Consider the following 16465-nt stretch of genomic DNA (forward strand, 5'->3'; position numbering starts at 1 on the left):
CCAGATGGCCTCCTCTGTGTTAGTAACTGTCCTTGTCTCATGGCATTTTTACACACTCTTACACGCGCGCGCACACACACACACACACACACACACACCCACCCATGATTCCGTGTGTGCAACCCGGGGCCATTGATTAGCATTCACTCTGCGTCTTGTGTGCCCTGTGACTCAGACAGCCAACCACAGCATTTGCGGATGTAGCCGGACAAAAACCTAAGTGGAATTTTACAACCGTGCACAACACTGAACCCTTTTAAATGTATTCCCCTCCCTTCAGATTAATGCATTTATTTGGTGGCTGTGATTTACAACTAAATTCCAATGGTGCTTAGTTGTAGTGGGATTCTTGGTGCTTTATCCACCAAGCTGGCCACCAGATGAGTTTGTCGTCCCAGTCGTTCTCTACATCAGGTAGTTGTGTGTTGGTTTGAGGTTGATCAGTTCTGTACATGGTTGAAATCTGTGAGTGGTTGTAAAACTTGTTGTCACCGGTACTCCACACTTACACAACCACTGGCACAGTCAGACACAAACATGCAGCTGGAAACAGGTTGAAGTCCACCCTGAACTAACACATCTCACAGCTTCAGCGCCGTGTTTGATCTGTGTTAAAGTGCGCTTATGCATGCGGTTGGAGTCTAGTGGGACCGGTTGGCCAGAGTAGCGTTCCCCCTCCGCACAGCAGGGCGTGTATTCAGCGCTGCGTCAGTGGCAGAGTGCCCCGGCCCAAGCTCTATGCCCTGGGACAGCCAGCGGCTAACTGGACCTGAGCTCATTAGCATTAGCACACCTCTGGCCAACTAGTCAGGTGCCTTTGCTCCTCTTCCCTCTGGCACAGCATGTGACCAGCCAAGCACCCTGCCACACTACGGTACAGAGGGGGCGGTATTGAGGGTGTCGTACATTTCTCAATGAGGCAGAAATTTGAAGTTTTCATAATTTTGTGTTTGTGTGTGTGTGTTTATATTTGAAGAGGACCGGCTGAACAAATTGGTGTCATTCACAGCAGCACTTAGGGTCACACTTGTACATCTTTGCTAAACTGTCTCAGACCTCAACGTAACATGGAGCACATGTCATTGTTTCGCCTCTCAAGTCATTGATGTGAACTGCCTGGCCCTCCACTGCCTGGCCCTCCACTTCACACATCCAGATCCGGCCATTTCTCTCTCTGCCCCCATGGGCTATTTCCTGTGGTGGTGGTGGTGAATGCCGGCGCCTGCTTTTACTCCTCCTCTTCCTGTGAGCATGGCGGCGCATGTGAGATGTGGTTCAGATATTTATATCCCTCCGCACCCTCCACTTTATTTTCCTACAAACACACACTAACACACACACACACACACACACACACACACACACACACACACGCACACACTTACACCCCCCCCCCATCTCCTGCTGTTAATGGTCAGTGCACATGGCTGCCTCTCACTCTGTCTGCTTTCCTGCCACCCTCTGCTTCACTCGCGGCACACACACACACACACACACACACACACACACACACACACACACGGCCCTGATAATGCTCTCTCACCTCCAGGCGCTGTGGCACACACAACGCTACCGAGCCCACACAATACCCATCCTGTATGGCTGTCAGGGCGAGAGAGAGGGAGAGTGGAGGGTGAGAGTGAAGGGGGGAGGAGGAGGGATAGAGAGAGAGAGAGAAAGAAAGAAAGAGAGAGAGAGAGAGCTGTACAGCAGCCACAGCCAGCCCTCTAGTGCCCTCAGACCCTGGAAGAGCCTCACGCTCTCAGTCAGAACGTTCTGCCTTTGTGTGTGGAGCCCAGCCAGAACACCCTGGGCGCACACACACACATACACACACACACACACACACACACTCTCTCTCTTTCTATCACACACACACACACACATACACACACATACACACACACACTCTCTCTCTCTCTATCACACACACACACCCACACACACTCTCTGTCTCACACACACACTCACTCTCTTTCTCATGTGCTCCCTCACATCACTTAGACTCGACACACACACATGTATGTTCAAACACGCACACAGGCACAAATACACACTCTTGTGTGTGTTCATACAGAGGCAGTCACATGTAAATGTTTACATATGTAGAAGTGTGTGCGCACACCTCTTCATAGAATTTACTCTCATTTACACACACACACATGCTGTCAGGTTGTGTAGGTAAATTGCCATGAAATCACAGAAATCACATGTAGGTACATATAAAAAAAAAACACATATATGCACCTCCATGCAAACAAACATCCATAAACACTCAGGGTAGTGAGAGGTTAATGCGTGTGTGTGTGTGTGTGTGTGTGTGTGTGTGTGTGTCAGCTTGTGACCATGAGGAGAGATGCCCTCAGCCGAGCAAGCAGTTCATGTGCCGGTCAGAGCCGCCTTATTTCCTTTTAATTGAGTTAAGATGGGCAAATAAGAGGTCTGCGCCACAGAGCTCTCATTACCCACAAAGGCTGTGCACACAGATTACACACACAGGCCAATTGCTTAGGTCACTTACGAACACACATACACACACACACACACACACACACACACACACACACACAAAACTGCCTCCCCCCCTGTCCACACACTCAGACCCACTGCCACAGACACCCTGGTATACTCTGTTGACTGTGAGCTGGCATATGGTATGATACACTAAGCATGATAACAACAACCTGTCACAATTACCACTTCTCCACGGGCATCCTGCACCTTGACGTGGTTTATTTTTTGTATTTTTTTTCCTCTGTAGTTTATCTTTGGAGCATTTTTGTGCGGTGAAGGTATCACTTTACCTCCCAGCCCATACATTGCAGCGGTGAGCGGCCATTACTGCGCCACCGGCTTCTCCACCTCAGACCAGCATCTGCCAGGGATCTGAAGGAGCCTAATGCCCTGGACCCAGACTCCTCTAGATTATCATTCCACTCACTCGTGCCCTAGGTTCCTCATCTTCCCTTGGTTCCTCATCCCACAGAGTTCTATGCTAGGCTCAGGAAATGATGGAATGCTGATGCATGCTGGGAGAAATGCAGCCTCCCCCACCTACATTAAAAGCACAATTGTGTGTTTTTTTTTGTTTGTTTGTTTTCTGCAGGTATATCCTAAGGAGGCTCCCCATATTTTCTGCCATATCATATTTATTATTTTTTTAACTTATTTTAACTATGAATTTATCTTTTTTTTTATTTGCACTTCCTCTTTTTTTTAAAAGCATGCATATCCACTCCATCATTTCCTTCCCCCAACCTCCTTCATTTCCATGATTTGATTTGCTCATCAGTATGAGGGAGAGAGAGAGAGGGTGACGAAGAGAGCAGTGGAGAGGAGAGGAAGGCCCCAGCACAGCTCAGTACAGCACAGGGCTGCCCAGCCTCCGCCCAGCCTCGCTAAAGCACATAAGGAGGACGTCACCTCTGTCCCACCCCAGGTCAGGACCTCTAGGCCAGGACCAAAACGTGCAATGCTTTGATCTTTTTGTATTATTGTTATTACTATTATTACTGTAAGTAGTAGTGGTCACTTAACTAGCAACAGCACAGTATGGTCATATGTCGGGTAGGTCAGTGGTGAGAATGGGGGGGGGTGTTGCAGCTTTCAAAGAGGCCCCTGATCTAGCCGCCCCGGTACCACTGGAGCAGGGATGTAAAAGGACACAGCTGCCGGCTTGCTGCTGGCAAGTGTGATGGTGTGTGTGTGCGTGTGCGTGTGTGTGTGTGTGTGTGTGTGTGTGTGTGTGTGTGTGTGTGTGTGTGTGTGTGTGTGTGTGTGCTTCCGAGCGTTGGAATGAATGTGTGTATGACAGGAGCACAGTGGGAGTGCTCGCCCCCAGGGTGCCAGCTAGAGATAGAGCCTTTATGGGTAAATGCGTTGATTTGACAATGAGTGGCATAGAACAAGGAGGCCAAGCTTTTTTCCTTCTCCGTTTTAAAGCTTTCACTCATCCACCCCCCACCCCCCTACCCACCCACACACACCCTCACCACTCCCCTCAACAGATCTGACTATGACCCCAGTGAATAGCAAGATGCCGCTCTGAATCTCTGCAACTGTGTAAACTATGGAAAATGACCGTATCCTCGTTGCTGTTTTTAAGTGTCTGCAGTTGTTTTCATGTTGTAAAAAAAACTCTAATCTATTTGGAATCTTTTTAATTGATAGTGTTTCATTGATAGGCCTACAGCACAATAGCTGTGACCATGCTGTTGCTTATTGTATGTGTACTAGCTGCTATCCATTGCCTTTCCTGTTGCTGTGTAAGTGCCATGTCATTGGTTTCTATTTAAACAAAATAAAAAAACAAAGGAACATTCTGTGTATATTCTCTGCATATTTCTTGACGGGGCTATATGCTAGCATTATTGCTAGTCTGGCCCAAACTCAGCTGATTACAATACATAGGCTGTTAACCTTGACACCATGCTAAAGCTCACTGCAGTAGACTGGTAGCTTGTGTGAATGTGACACTTAAGCTGACTCTATTTTAGCCACTAGCTCATGTTAGCATGTCACTGAGCCTGAGTGCAGTAAAGAGCTGTGCCGCCGCTGCGGAAGGGTGGGGGGGGGGTTGGGGGTGTGTGCTGGGGGCTCCCCGAGGCTCCAGGTGTATCCACGCGTGTAATGTGCACAACAACAACGACGAGCACCACAAGCAACCGCCTTACATTATTAATACATGGGCTCACTCCATGTTTTTTGAAGTTCATGATTGTCCACAGGCTCCTCTCCAGGCCGGCGTGGAGCCATGGGGACAGCGCTCCAGATGCCGGCACTTCTCTGCCTTTGTTTGTCCCTCTTAGAGAGTGTCTCCATGACCGGCACTGTGACTGTGTCTGGAAGTGATTTTTAAACTTTGTGCACTAACTAACGTCAGTTAGTGACACGTGGAGGTTTGTGGTACAGCAGTTGTGTGTTTCTGCACTGAAGAATCTTGATGGGGTTAATAGAGGAGTTGAGCCATAGAGGGAAGTCCAAACTACCATCTCTTTGACACGCTGAGCTTTTCACTGTAACCACTGACTGTCTCGCTGCTTTCAGTAAACAGCACTGAGTGTGAACTTTGTTCGTGGACTTGGACTAGAAAAGGAAGAAAGAAAAAAAAAAAACACCAAAAAACGAGGGGGTGAAAGAAAGCAAAACGGCAAAACAAATTAGCAGCATGTGATTGTCTTGTGCTCAGCGTATGGCCAGTATCAGCCCATCTCCAGCTCCCTCCACGCTGGACCAGTGCTCCGCTCAACCCCCCCATGCCCCACCACCCCCTTCCTGCCGGCCCGCCTGCCTGCCTGCGTCTGTCTGCCTGCATGCTTGCTTGCTTGCCCACTCTGGAGGTTCAGAAGCCCTGACCGGAGCCAGGTTCACACCAAGACCCATGGGCCAGCCGCCTGCATTTATTTAGATAAGCCCTCCGCCAATATCAGGTTTTAACTCGCGCCGGCCTCCCACAAACTTGCAGGGTCCAATTTTCAGCCATTATGCAGTTCTGCGCTTTGTGATCGGCTCCAACAATTATAACGCAGGAGAAAAAAAAACATGCAGTGATTGCCTCGCCGTATGATGTGTGTATTTGGGACCGCGCGGGCAGAGGCCCAAAAACAATAGCAGTGAAAACAAAGCGAAGGGTTACACAGACTCGCAATAACTCTCACAGGGCCCCGTCTGTGAAGAGGTTTCTCTGCTGCCTCCTTTGAAGTGTCCGGTCCCTGAAATTACTGCGGTGCCATAATGAGGCATTACTGTGCAATTACCTCCACCGTCCCATCACATGTGGGCTCTGTGGAGGGGAGCTGTGTGTGTGCGTGTGTGCGTGTGTGTGTGTGTGTGTGTGTGTGGTTGTGTGAGACAGAGGTAGAGGGGGAGAAGGGAACACACAAGTGTAAGCTTGATGCAGTTGGCTGGTAGTACTGAAGTTGCATGGGTTTTGTGCCATTGTGGGTGTTTATGTGCAGTGTGTGTGTGTGTGTGTGTGTGTGTGCGTGCATGCATGTGTGTGTATGGTTGTGAAGCTAGAATAGCAGGGCAGCTGTGAGGAGCCCAGCAGGCACTGAGCTGAGACTGTGCCCGTGTTTCTTTGGCCCCGCACTCCCAGCCCCTCACCTGAAGAGCCCCCACCGCAGCCCCCCCATCAATTATGCAGCGCCACCGGCCTCATCAATACTGCAGCAGCACAAACTTGCAGCGTATTGGCACCAGCCTAAGCGTTAACGGCAAATTTATTTTTAATTAATGCCGGGCCCCTCCGGGAGCGTATGACAGTTACTGCAGGAGGTGCAGGTAGGCCGCGGGCTCTTTAAACTTTCACAAGCTGGGGTGACGCTCGGGCTCGCTCGCGCCTCCTCCACTTGTCTTTGTTCCCTGTCCCTCCCCAAGGCTGCCACCTCAACATCCCAGAAATAATACACACACACACTCACACAAACACACACACACTCACACACACACACACACACACTCTCACACACACACACACACACACACACACACACACACACAGGTAAACACCATAAGACCACACACACACACACACACACACACACACACACACACACTTACACACACACACACACACACACACACACACACACACACACACAGGTAAACACCATAAGACCACACACACACACACACACACACACACACACACACACACACACACACACACACAGGTAAACACCATAAGACCACACACACACACACACACACACACACACACACACAGGTAAACACCATAAGACCACACACACACACACACACAGCACTGTATCCAGGTCAACACATCCCATCCTGGGCATGCGAGTGGTGGTGGAAATGCTGCCTCTTTGAAACGGTTTTGAATACACTATCAGCTCAGCAGAGTCCTCCAAAAAGTGTGTGGTTCCCATAAAAAAAAAAAACTGAACTGTGAAGTATTATTTGGGAAACCATGGAAACCCCCCAGTTACTCATGGGCCAGGCGGTACAGCGCTGACATGGGGAGGCTCCTCCTCCGCGCGCCAGGACCTTTGATCAAAACCACTGTTAGAACCAAGAGCAGCCCAGAGACTGGTGACTCACGGCCACGGATCTGCATCAGATATTGGTCCACTCATGAAAGGAAATACACACGCACACGCACACACACATACACATACACACACACACACACACACACACACACACAGACAGACTTACAAGCAATAAATGTCACAAGGTGCAGGCCGTAATGAAATGCAGTCTTTTATCACACAAACATCATTTTCTCCAGCTGTTATGTCTTGTTTGCGGCTCGGGCCCCTGCGTGTCGACACTGGCGAGGAGTGAGGTCACGGCGGCTCCCCGGGGTCCCCCGGTGTCCACTCCGCTACCCTCACACTCCACCGGGGCGGGGCGCGGCCCTTCGCACGCAGAGCTGTCGGGGGAGCTAGCCGTAGTGTGCTAGCCAGGGCAGGGTCAGCACCGGTGTTGCTGCCGGCTCCCCAAAAAATGAGAACCATGCCCCCATTCAGTCAGGGACAGGAGCAGGGTCAGCAGCTGGTGGAGGATATGGCAATCATTTATAAAAATATGCTTGTGAGCGCGAGCCCACAAAAACAAAAAAAAAAAGGCCCCGAACCCCCGGCAGCTGGGAAGGGTTGGGAAGTAGCCCCAAGGCTGGCGAGTTCCCTTCCAGATGGGGAGGTGACGCCGGGGCTAGCCAGGCAGCTCCACTCAAACTTCCGAATCCCATTAGGGGCGAGGAGAAGATTGCAAGGGGGGGCGGGGGGGGAGGAAGGAGGAAGAAAAGCAACAAGCTTGACTTGCTCTGTTTTTCACCCTGCTTAATCAAATAAAGCAGCAGGCTTCCGAGACGGAAGAATGGTGTTTATTGATATTTATGCGCTCTCTCGCTGTTGTTTATTTTCAAAATCCTCTCCTTTTTCGGTTAGGTATTGGTGTTCCGTCATATTCGAGTCTCACAGAGAGTGGCCAGTGGAACTAAAAGTCTCTCGCTCTCTGTGTTTTTAGTTTTTTTTTTATACCAGCTTTCTCCTTATTACTAACACACACATACTGCTTTAATGCTTCGTTTTTGTTTAAAATTGAACCTCTGGGAAATGTAGTGAAGCCGTGACTCCACCGAAAAAAAGTAAATGGCAAATCCAGGTCAATTTATTGTAATAATGGCCACCGGATGAAATAGCCGTATGGAGCAGGCCTTAAATAAGAATTGATGACCCTCTTCCCCTTTCTGTCCACTGTCGATCAGATACTGCACTCATTTAAAAGTCCTAGTGTGGGTATTGCATTACATTAGCTCAATTTGAGTCTCAGAAATGCGCAATTGCTTCCTAAAAAGGCTCTCCACAATTTGCAAAGACCTCTCTCTCTCTCTCTCTCTCTCTCTCTCTCTCTCTCTCTTTCCCTTTCTCTTTCTCTCTCTCTTTCCCTTTCTCTTTCTCTCCCCCTCTCTCCATTTGCCTTTAATAAGTGCAGTGTACGCATGCCGCACCAAAACCATGGGAATAAATTCACAGTGGCAAACATAATGCATATCTCGTGTGTGTCAGTGCCAGAAGCAGTGGGCTGGTGGTAGTGGGAGGGGGTCGCGGGAGCAGAGAGCTTGGGGTGAGGGGGGGGGGGGGGGGGGGGGGGGGCTGACATGCATGCCGTGGAATCTGGCAGCACTTTTTAAGAGTGCATATGATATTCATTGAGTGGGACTACTAACATTTAGCGCTAGCAGCTTCTTGAGTGATGTATTAAGCTGCATGTACTTGGAGGGGAAGTGATCAGAGTCGAGGCTTCAGTGCTCACTGAAGCAAAGGAAAAAAGAAAGAAAGAAGGGAAGGGAAAAAAGAAACACTTGAGAGGAAATTTTGGGCCAAAGCCGTTACTGCCAACTCCACCATGGTGCTCTGCTGCGTTCAATCTTTTATATGAATATGACAATCTCCAGTAAATTTTAATGTGGAAAGGATGTTGAAAATAAGGTCTTTGAGACTTGTAACAAGCAACACACACACACACACACACTCACAAAAAAGGAAAACACGCTCGTAAACACCTACCACAGCACAGGCTTAGCATGTTGTTTAGTGATGAACTCCCATAAATAATGATCTCTTGTTTGGTTTTGTGTGTGTGTGTGTGTGAGAGAGAGAGACGCCTGCAGCTCACCACACAGTTTGGCCATAAAGCCCCTCTTCAGCGGCCTGACACTTCTCACAGACGTGCCGCACATCTCCTCAATGCTCTTTTTGTCAGGACACGCATGGGAAGGGACCGCTCTGTGAAAGAATGTGTGTGTGTCATTGTCTGTCTGACTGTCTGTGTGTGTGATTGTGTGTGTGTCTGATGCCTGGAGTCTCGCCCTGTGTTTGTCTTGTGATGCTTGCTGTCTTCCCCCATGCAGTCCTCTTGTTACCATTGCTATACTAATACTAATGCTAGGTAATGGTATACCACCTAACTGTGTAATCATCCCACTTCTTTCTGTATCACCACACAAACACTCACACACATACACACACACACACACAAACGCACACACACACACACACACACACACACACACACACACACACACACACTACCATCACCACCCTCCTCCTCAGCCCCCCGGTCGCACTGCAACACACAACCAGACCCTGAGGTCACGACCCCTGGACCTGGCGGGGTCAGCACGGCAGGCGGCAGGGCAGACATTACAGGCCCATTACAGCAGGAAATTGAAAACACGGAGCGTGCTCAGACGCAGAGGGCAGGCGCGCGGGCCGCATTTGTAGGGCCTAATTGTGGCGTAATTAAGACGGAGCTGCAGGGCGGGGAGCGCTCCGGGTCTGGCAGCGGCGGGGACAGGGAAAGGTCAGGTCATCCCGGCCCAGGGAGACGTCCCCCTCATCACCCCCAAACGCGTGACTAAAATACCCAGCCTGGCGGCAACACGTATATATTTGTAAAACAGATAGTTACCGCCCTACCGAGCTTTTTCCACACCATGTAGTAGAAAAAAGCCCTTTCGCTGTCCTAAAATCACTGTCAAGTATGGCCTGTTTTAGGTGACGGTGTAATTGCGTGTTTGTGTAAGTGACCGAAGTAAGGAAGGCAGAATAGTGAGGTGAAAAAAATGGGAGCCCTATGATTGTCATGCGTGCAAAATGAAAAGAAAAACAAAACTTTCTCTCTCTTTTTTTTCCCCTCTTTTGTTTTTACAAGTATATAAATCTGGTAGCGGACGATAAAATGTTGACGTTGATTTTCGAGGACAGCTCCTCTATACCCAAGCATGTTCTATCAGAATAAACACTAACCACAGACTTATACGAGCACATAAAGGAAGGGGGGCAGTGCGGATCCCATTTCTGAAGTTCTGCAATCTGGTTTGCAATTTTGCCATCACTTCATATTACTTTAAACAGCTCCTGCTAACCAGCGGCGACTGGAGCCTCTTAGCACTGCCGGCCCGGCCACCCCGGCTCCTTAGCCAGGTGCCCCCGTCCGCAACCTCTCTGGATTTGCATGACTAAAAAGACAAGCCCTCACCTTTAATGAAAGAAAACAGCCGCCCACACTTTCATTTCACACAGATTGAATCGGACTGAAACGGACCTGGGCTTTCTCATGTTGTGTGCGCTCACACTAAAGGCTTCTCACTTACGCATGTACAAATCTCTTTCCCCTCTTTTTTTTAAACCCCCTATTTCCTAGTGTGTGTGGCTATTAGCGGAAATTAGCTTCTGGTCTGTAGGCGCGCACACACACACACACACACACACACGCACACAATAAAAATGGTTTTGCTAAATCACATGCTTCCTGATGGCATCGCAAGGGTCAGAAAATGTTATTTATTAATCTATCTTCCTCCATGTGTTGTTGTAGTGAGGATATGTGGACTGAGAGAAGAGAGGGAGAGAAGGAGAGGGAGGGAGGAGAGAGGGAGAGAGAGGGAGGAGAGAGAGAACACAGAGGACTACACTCTGTCTGTACATCTCTGAGAGGGCCTGTAAGCAGACACCTACTGGCAGCTGGGCATTTGGCAACAGAACAGGCTAGCATGGAGAGAAAGGACACTGACCCTGCATTTCAACTGTCTCTCACCCTCTCTCTGCACGCACGAACGCGCACACACACACACACACACACATGCATACACACACACACATGCACACACGCACACACACACACACACACACACACACCCTGTGTCCCTTCCGCCCTGCTGGACTTGTGACTCCTTCTGACTCCTCCCGAGACAGACAGCGCTGTGTTTACTGCTTTTCCGGAAAACTTTCACAGGAAGTGAGCTAGTTCTCTCTCTCTCCACTTTTCAAAATGTTTTAAATATTTTTAAATCAACACTAGGTGCAGTTTATTTGTGCTGGACAACAATCCAGTGGGATTTATGGTGCCATAATCTAAAGCGAGCGTCTCCATTTCTGAAAATAAAGCAGTCAGAACGCCTGCAGGAATGTAAACTGAAGGCGGCAGAAATTATACAAATACAGATAGCAACCCCAACGCTGGCTTCCAAAATGTTTTCTCTGAAGTCCTCAGCAGGGCCTCTCGAGATTTGCCAGGAAAGCACTCCAACTTATCTCCTTCCTTTTGGGGCCGCGAGCATTCGAGAGTCGGTGCTCTTTGCACTCGTCCTGCCACGCTCGCTCTGGTAACGCTAGTAGACAACAGCCTACGCGCCAAAAAAGACATAGAACAACATACACGCACGCACCCATACGCATACGCACACAACCACCGAGGAAAAAAATAAATTGTATACACATCCGCTGATTTACAGATTGTTTTATTACCCCTTATTTTCAGCCAACACATCTCGGTGGGAAGGAATAGATACTGCTTGTGTACCTCTGGAAGCGCTGTGTTGATATTGTCAGTGCCGTCTCTACGATGTGATGGGAGGCCAGGCAGCTGTGGAGTAGGGCATAAATCCTAGTCACTCGGACCCCTCTGTCTGTAATTATTGATGGAGGGAACTGTTAATGCCTTGCATGTGGTTACCCCCCCCCCCTCCCCCCTCCTCTTCTCCCTCTCCACTCCTCCGTGTCCTCCGCACAGATCATCACTCCTAAAAACAAGCCCAGCTTTATCATCGCTGCCAACACTTTCCTAATGAAGGCCTGCACCAAATTACCCAAAAGCCACCGAAGGATCACAAATTACAGCCTGCATCTCCCCTCAGCTTAATGCCAGTTGACCCAGGGCTTTTTTTTTTCTTCTTCAGTACAGCTAAAATTAGCCGTTGGCACAAAGGGACGCTGTCATTATATGTATTTTTTCAATTTTCGCGACAGACACATATCTTATTTTCAGTGTAGATTGTTTCGTGTTAAGTGAGGGTCTACGCTCGGCGTTTGTTTAGACAGAGAAGCATTAGGAGTTCAGTGCGGTTTTTCCGCGGCTGAAGGATGCTGTTATTATGTCCTCATGATGCGCCGGCTACTCTCAGGGCAGCCGCTTAAGGATACGACTCCCTCGAATCATTACAGACTCCTTGTGCACTAAAAAGCCCAGACAGAAATACGATTCGGACTCTTCTTCGGAATCCTGCTTTGAATGAAAAGTCCCTCTCTTTCCTCTCCGTGTGTCACTCTGTTTCCCGTCAGTGTTCGATTGTAGGTCCCTGGTTTAATGAACTGTGTTTAAAACGCCTGTAAAATGTGTGAATTTTATTCAAGTTTACAGAGGTAAAGTTGGATGAGCAGTGGTGGCTTCGGTAGGCGTCTGGCTAAATCCAATTGTTTTGGCTCAGGACACCGTTGAATTACAGGGAATCCTCTCCCACACTAACAAACACACACACACACACATATACACACACACACACACACACACACACACACACACACACACACACACACACACGTCCTGCCTGGGGGCTGCCTAAAGACAGATCCGAGACATGTCAAGGCTCAGTACTGGCTAACCGCTTACAACATCAACTGCTTCGGCTTCTCCTCTGGAAGCCTTTCAGTTAAAGCTGCTTGTTCTCTGCCATTAATGTGAGCTTTCTGGATTTTGCCATTTCCCTTGAGTGGAAAGTGAAGGCAACCAATGCACGGCACAAATGAAATAGCTCTGTGGCTTGAGTTGCAGTGGATGGTTATCGGAATTAAAGTAATTGCGGTTAGTGATAAGCCGCAGCGGAGGGAATTGATAATGTTGGATACCAAATACTATCACAAATATATCAGCAGAAGGCTCCCACATTATGCAGCCCATACAGCCTTGTTAGTACTGAGAGTCATAAATTACGGCAAATCAAGGCAAGTCGGTTAGATACTGGAAATGCGAACAATGCAAACCCTGGGCTTAATTCCACCGGTCGCTAGGATAACACCCTTAGCTAACATAAGCACACACCGTCATGCATGTAGTTTGCTTAGACGTCATCAGATCGTGTTCACCGCGTGTTTTGTGTACTCCAAAGCCCTAGTGCATTGTAAAAGATATGTTAAATTCCTAACACTGCATTCAATCCAAGGCTCCAACGAGTGTAAATATTTGGAAGGGCTACGTTACAGTAAGAATGGGCCCTTGAACTCTCCGTCTCTCACACACTTTCTATCTCTCCCTCTCACTCCCTCTCTCCTTTGCTCTCTCACTATCTCTCTCTCTCTGTCTCTCTCTGTCTCTCTCTCCCTCTCCCTCTCCCTCCCTCTCTCTCTCTCTCTCTCTCTGTCCTGTGGTGGATTGTGAAAGAGACATGGCCAGCCGGCAGTCGGTTGCATCTCTTGCTGCCAGCAGCGTGACTCACGAGGCCCAGACATCCCAGCGCCACCTTTTCTGCAAGTTTGTGTCTAAGAAATTCAGAGCATTCAGCACAAGAGAATAAAAAAAGAGGACAACAAAATCCTCCTTGCACACACACGCACACACACTCAATATGACATGCCTGTAATTACTCAGTGACCGGCCCTTGCTGGAGCGAGTGTGTATGTGTGTGATTGTGTGTGTCAGAGTGGAGTGTGTGTGTGTGTGTGTGTGTGTCAGAGTGGAGTGCGGCGCTGCAGGGCTCGGCTGAACTTCCTGTGGAGGTGTAAAGGATAAAGGGCCTGTGGGAACGGGGCAGAGCACAGCGACGCGCGGAGATGAGTGTCTGAGCCGGGCTTATCTCCCGTTTTAGTGGCTGCCGCCATCCTCACCGGCCATGATCTTCCAGGGGTTTACGGCGCGCACAAGCATTTCTTTTAAGAGAGACACTTTGTACTCCCCGAGCACGCAGAAAAAGCCCCTTTTTATTCACCCCCTCACAAACACACACACACACACACACACACACACACACACACACACACACACCCCTCCACCCGTACATCTTTGTCTCAAAGTCCCACAGAACATGTGTTATTTTTCATAACTCTCAGAGGGGTCGACACGGGTCAGGGAAGAGCAAGGATGGCAGGCAGTAGGGGGGGGGGAATACCTCTCTGGGCATAAACAGGCTCCGAAGGCCGGCATGCTGAAAGGCCTGGATGCATGACTACTTACTGAGGTGCGTGTTGTGTGTTTTGTGTGTAGGGTTGTGTGTGTGTGTGTAGGGTTGTGTGTGTGTGTAGGGTTGTGTGTGTGTGTGTGTGTGTAGGGTTGTGTGTGTGTGTAGGGTTGTGTGTGTGTGTGTGTGTGTAGGGTTGTGTGTGTGTGTGTAGGGTTGTGTGTGTGTGTGTGTGTAGGGTTGTGTGTGTGTGTAGGGTTGTGTGTGTGTGTGTAGGGTTGTGTGTGTGTGTAGGGTTGTGTGTGTGTAGGGTTGTGTGTGTAATGCCGCTCGTCCTCTCCCAGTGTGTAGAGGAGCTTGATGACCCGACCCCCGACACCACAGGGCAGACGGACCCACCAACGTGCTGGGAAGCCAGCAGAACAGACTGCACCCTGGGAAGCCAGCAGAACAGACTGCACCCTTTCTTTCCAACGACCCCCCCACCCCCCACCTCCACTCCCTGAAGTTCCCCTTAGTCATTATTTTAATAAAAAGCCATTACCACCATTATCGGTACAATTAGTTTTTGTGAGAACACTACCCCTCGCCCCTCTACGTTCTCTCTCTCTCTCAAATCACCCCTGGCCCATGGGAAAAAAAACTAGCAGAACAAGTTAAATGTCAGGGCCATGGTGTGGGCAGAGAGCGGGTCAAATGAAAACACACACACACACACATATACACACACCACACATATACACACACCACACATATACACTATGTGCTTCACTATAATCTAGTGTCTTTATGAGGGCGAGGTGGGGGAGGGCGCAGAAGGAAGGGTCGCCCCCCACCCCCACCCCTCCTGTGGAATTTCATTAAAGCATTAAGAAGAGAGGCTTCCATTTATCTCGGATGTCAGGGCCAGTGCAAAGTGTGTTTTAAAAAGTGTCTCTGTATGGTTTGCTCCCCATTCTTGGCGTGCCTGCGAGTCCCGAGGGGCCATTGTTGTGGGCCGGGGCGTAGTTTTGAGGGGCCTCCTTTGTGCCAAGTGACAAAAAGATGACGGCTAGGGAGCGGGCAAACTAACTGGGCCTGCTTTGTTCCTGTGCGTCGTTGCAAAATATGATTTCAGATTAGGGACCTCGAGGCGATGGTCCTTCAATGGCCAGTTTAGATTCTCCTGCCAGCATGCTAATCAGCGGCTCGGCCCCGGGACCGCAGTGGCCCCGGATAAAGCTGCAGTGTTCGGCCAAGTGCTGCTGCCGTCTTGTAGGCGCAAGGAAGGAATTCAGGGATCTGTCATCTGCCAGACATTAAGCAATCCCACCCCCCTCTTCTCTCCTCTCCTTTCCTCTCCTCTCCTCTTCCTCCTGAGCCTTACCCTCCAACCAGCTATTCTCACAGTCTGTGTTAGACTGACCTCTCTCTCTCTCTCTCTCTCTCTCTCTTTCTCTCTCGCTCTCTCTCTCTCTCTCTTATGATTATATACCCAATACAAGCATCTGTACATATATGTACACATAAAACACAATATACAGTATATGCCAACAATAAATACCTATGTGAATACACATTATAGATGTAAATATGTTTCTCTTCTAACACACTTGTCTGTTGCCTCTGCTGGGGTGCCAGTGTTGTGGTGGTGTTAGTACAAGTGTGTGGCTGGTGAGGGGAGTAACAGGGCCAGTGGAGTTACGACATACACAATGCTGGCTCTTTCTTAACATCAAATCTTAATGGCGCGCTGTGGGGAGCGGTGCAGAGCGGATGGGGTTCGGCCGATGAGTTCACCGCAGCCTTGTGTCGGCCCTTGCGCGCCGAGCGAGGGGCTTGTCTGCCCGGCAAGAGATGCCGTGGCGGAACAGGACGAGCCATTAAGTTTTCACCAGCCACCACTCGCTCCAGCCGCTCAGACGCCCCCGGGCCAGCGCTCACTGTCAGAGCGACGGGAGAAGGGCTCAGGGCCCGGACACGGACACACACACACACACATATACACACACATATACACACACATTTGAATTCCTTCACTCCCCCTGCCTCTCTTACACACACTCA

General features: G+C 49.5%; 1 protein-coding gene across 3 annotated transcripts in view; it reads left to right on the forward strand.

Moving 5' to 3' along the window:
- bcas3 (BCAS3 microtubule associated cell migration factor) overlaps nucleotides 1-16465 on the forward strand; it is a 243483-nt gene that overhangs the window by 133141 nt on the left and 93877 nt on the right. Inside the window, exon 23 of one of the 3 annotated variants that reach the window (XM_031573597.1) lies at nucleotides 3107-4319. The exons of 1 other annotated variant lie outside the window; for it this stretch is intronic. In XM_031573597.1, the coding sequence (XP_031429457.1) occupies nucleotides 3107-3117 (11 nt within the window). In that variant the 3' untranslated portion in view covers nucleotides 3118-4319. Of the gene's footprint in view, nucleotides 1-2761; nucleotides 3079-3106; nucleotides 4320-16465 lie in introns of those variants that run through there. One more of the 3 variants, XM_031573595.2, reaches the window with a different exon arrangement.

Source organism: Clupea harengus, chromosome 9 (assembly GCF_900700415.2).
Source record: "Clupea harengus chromosome 9, Ch_v2.0.2, whole genome shotgun sequence".
In the NCBI taxonomy this organism is placed as follows: Eukaryota; Metazoa; Chordata; class Actinopteri; order Clupeiformes; family Clupeidae; genus Clupea; species Clupea harengus.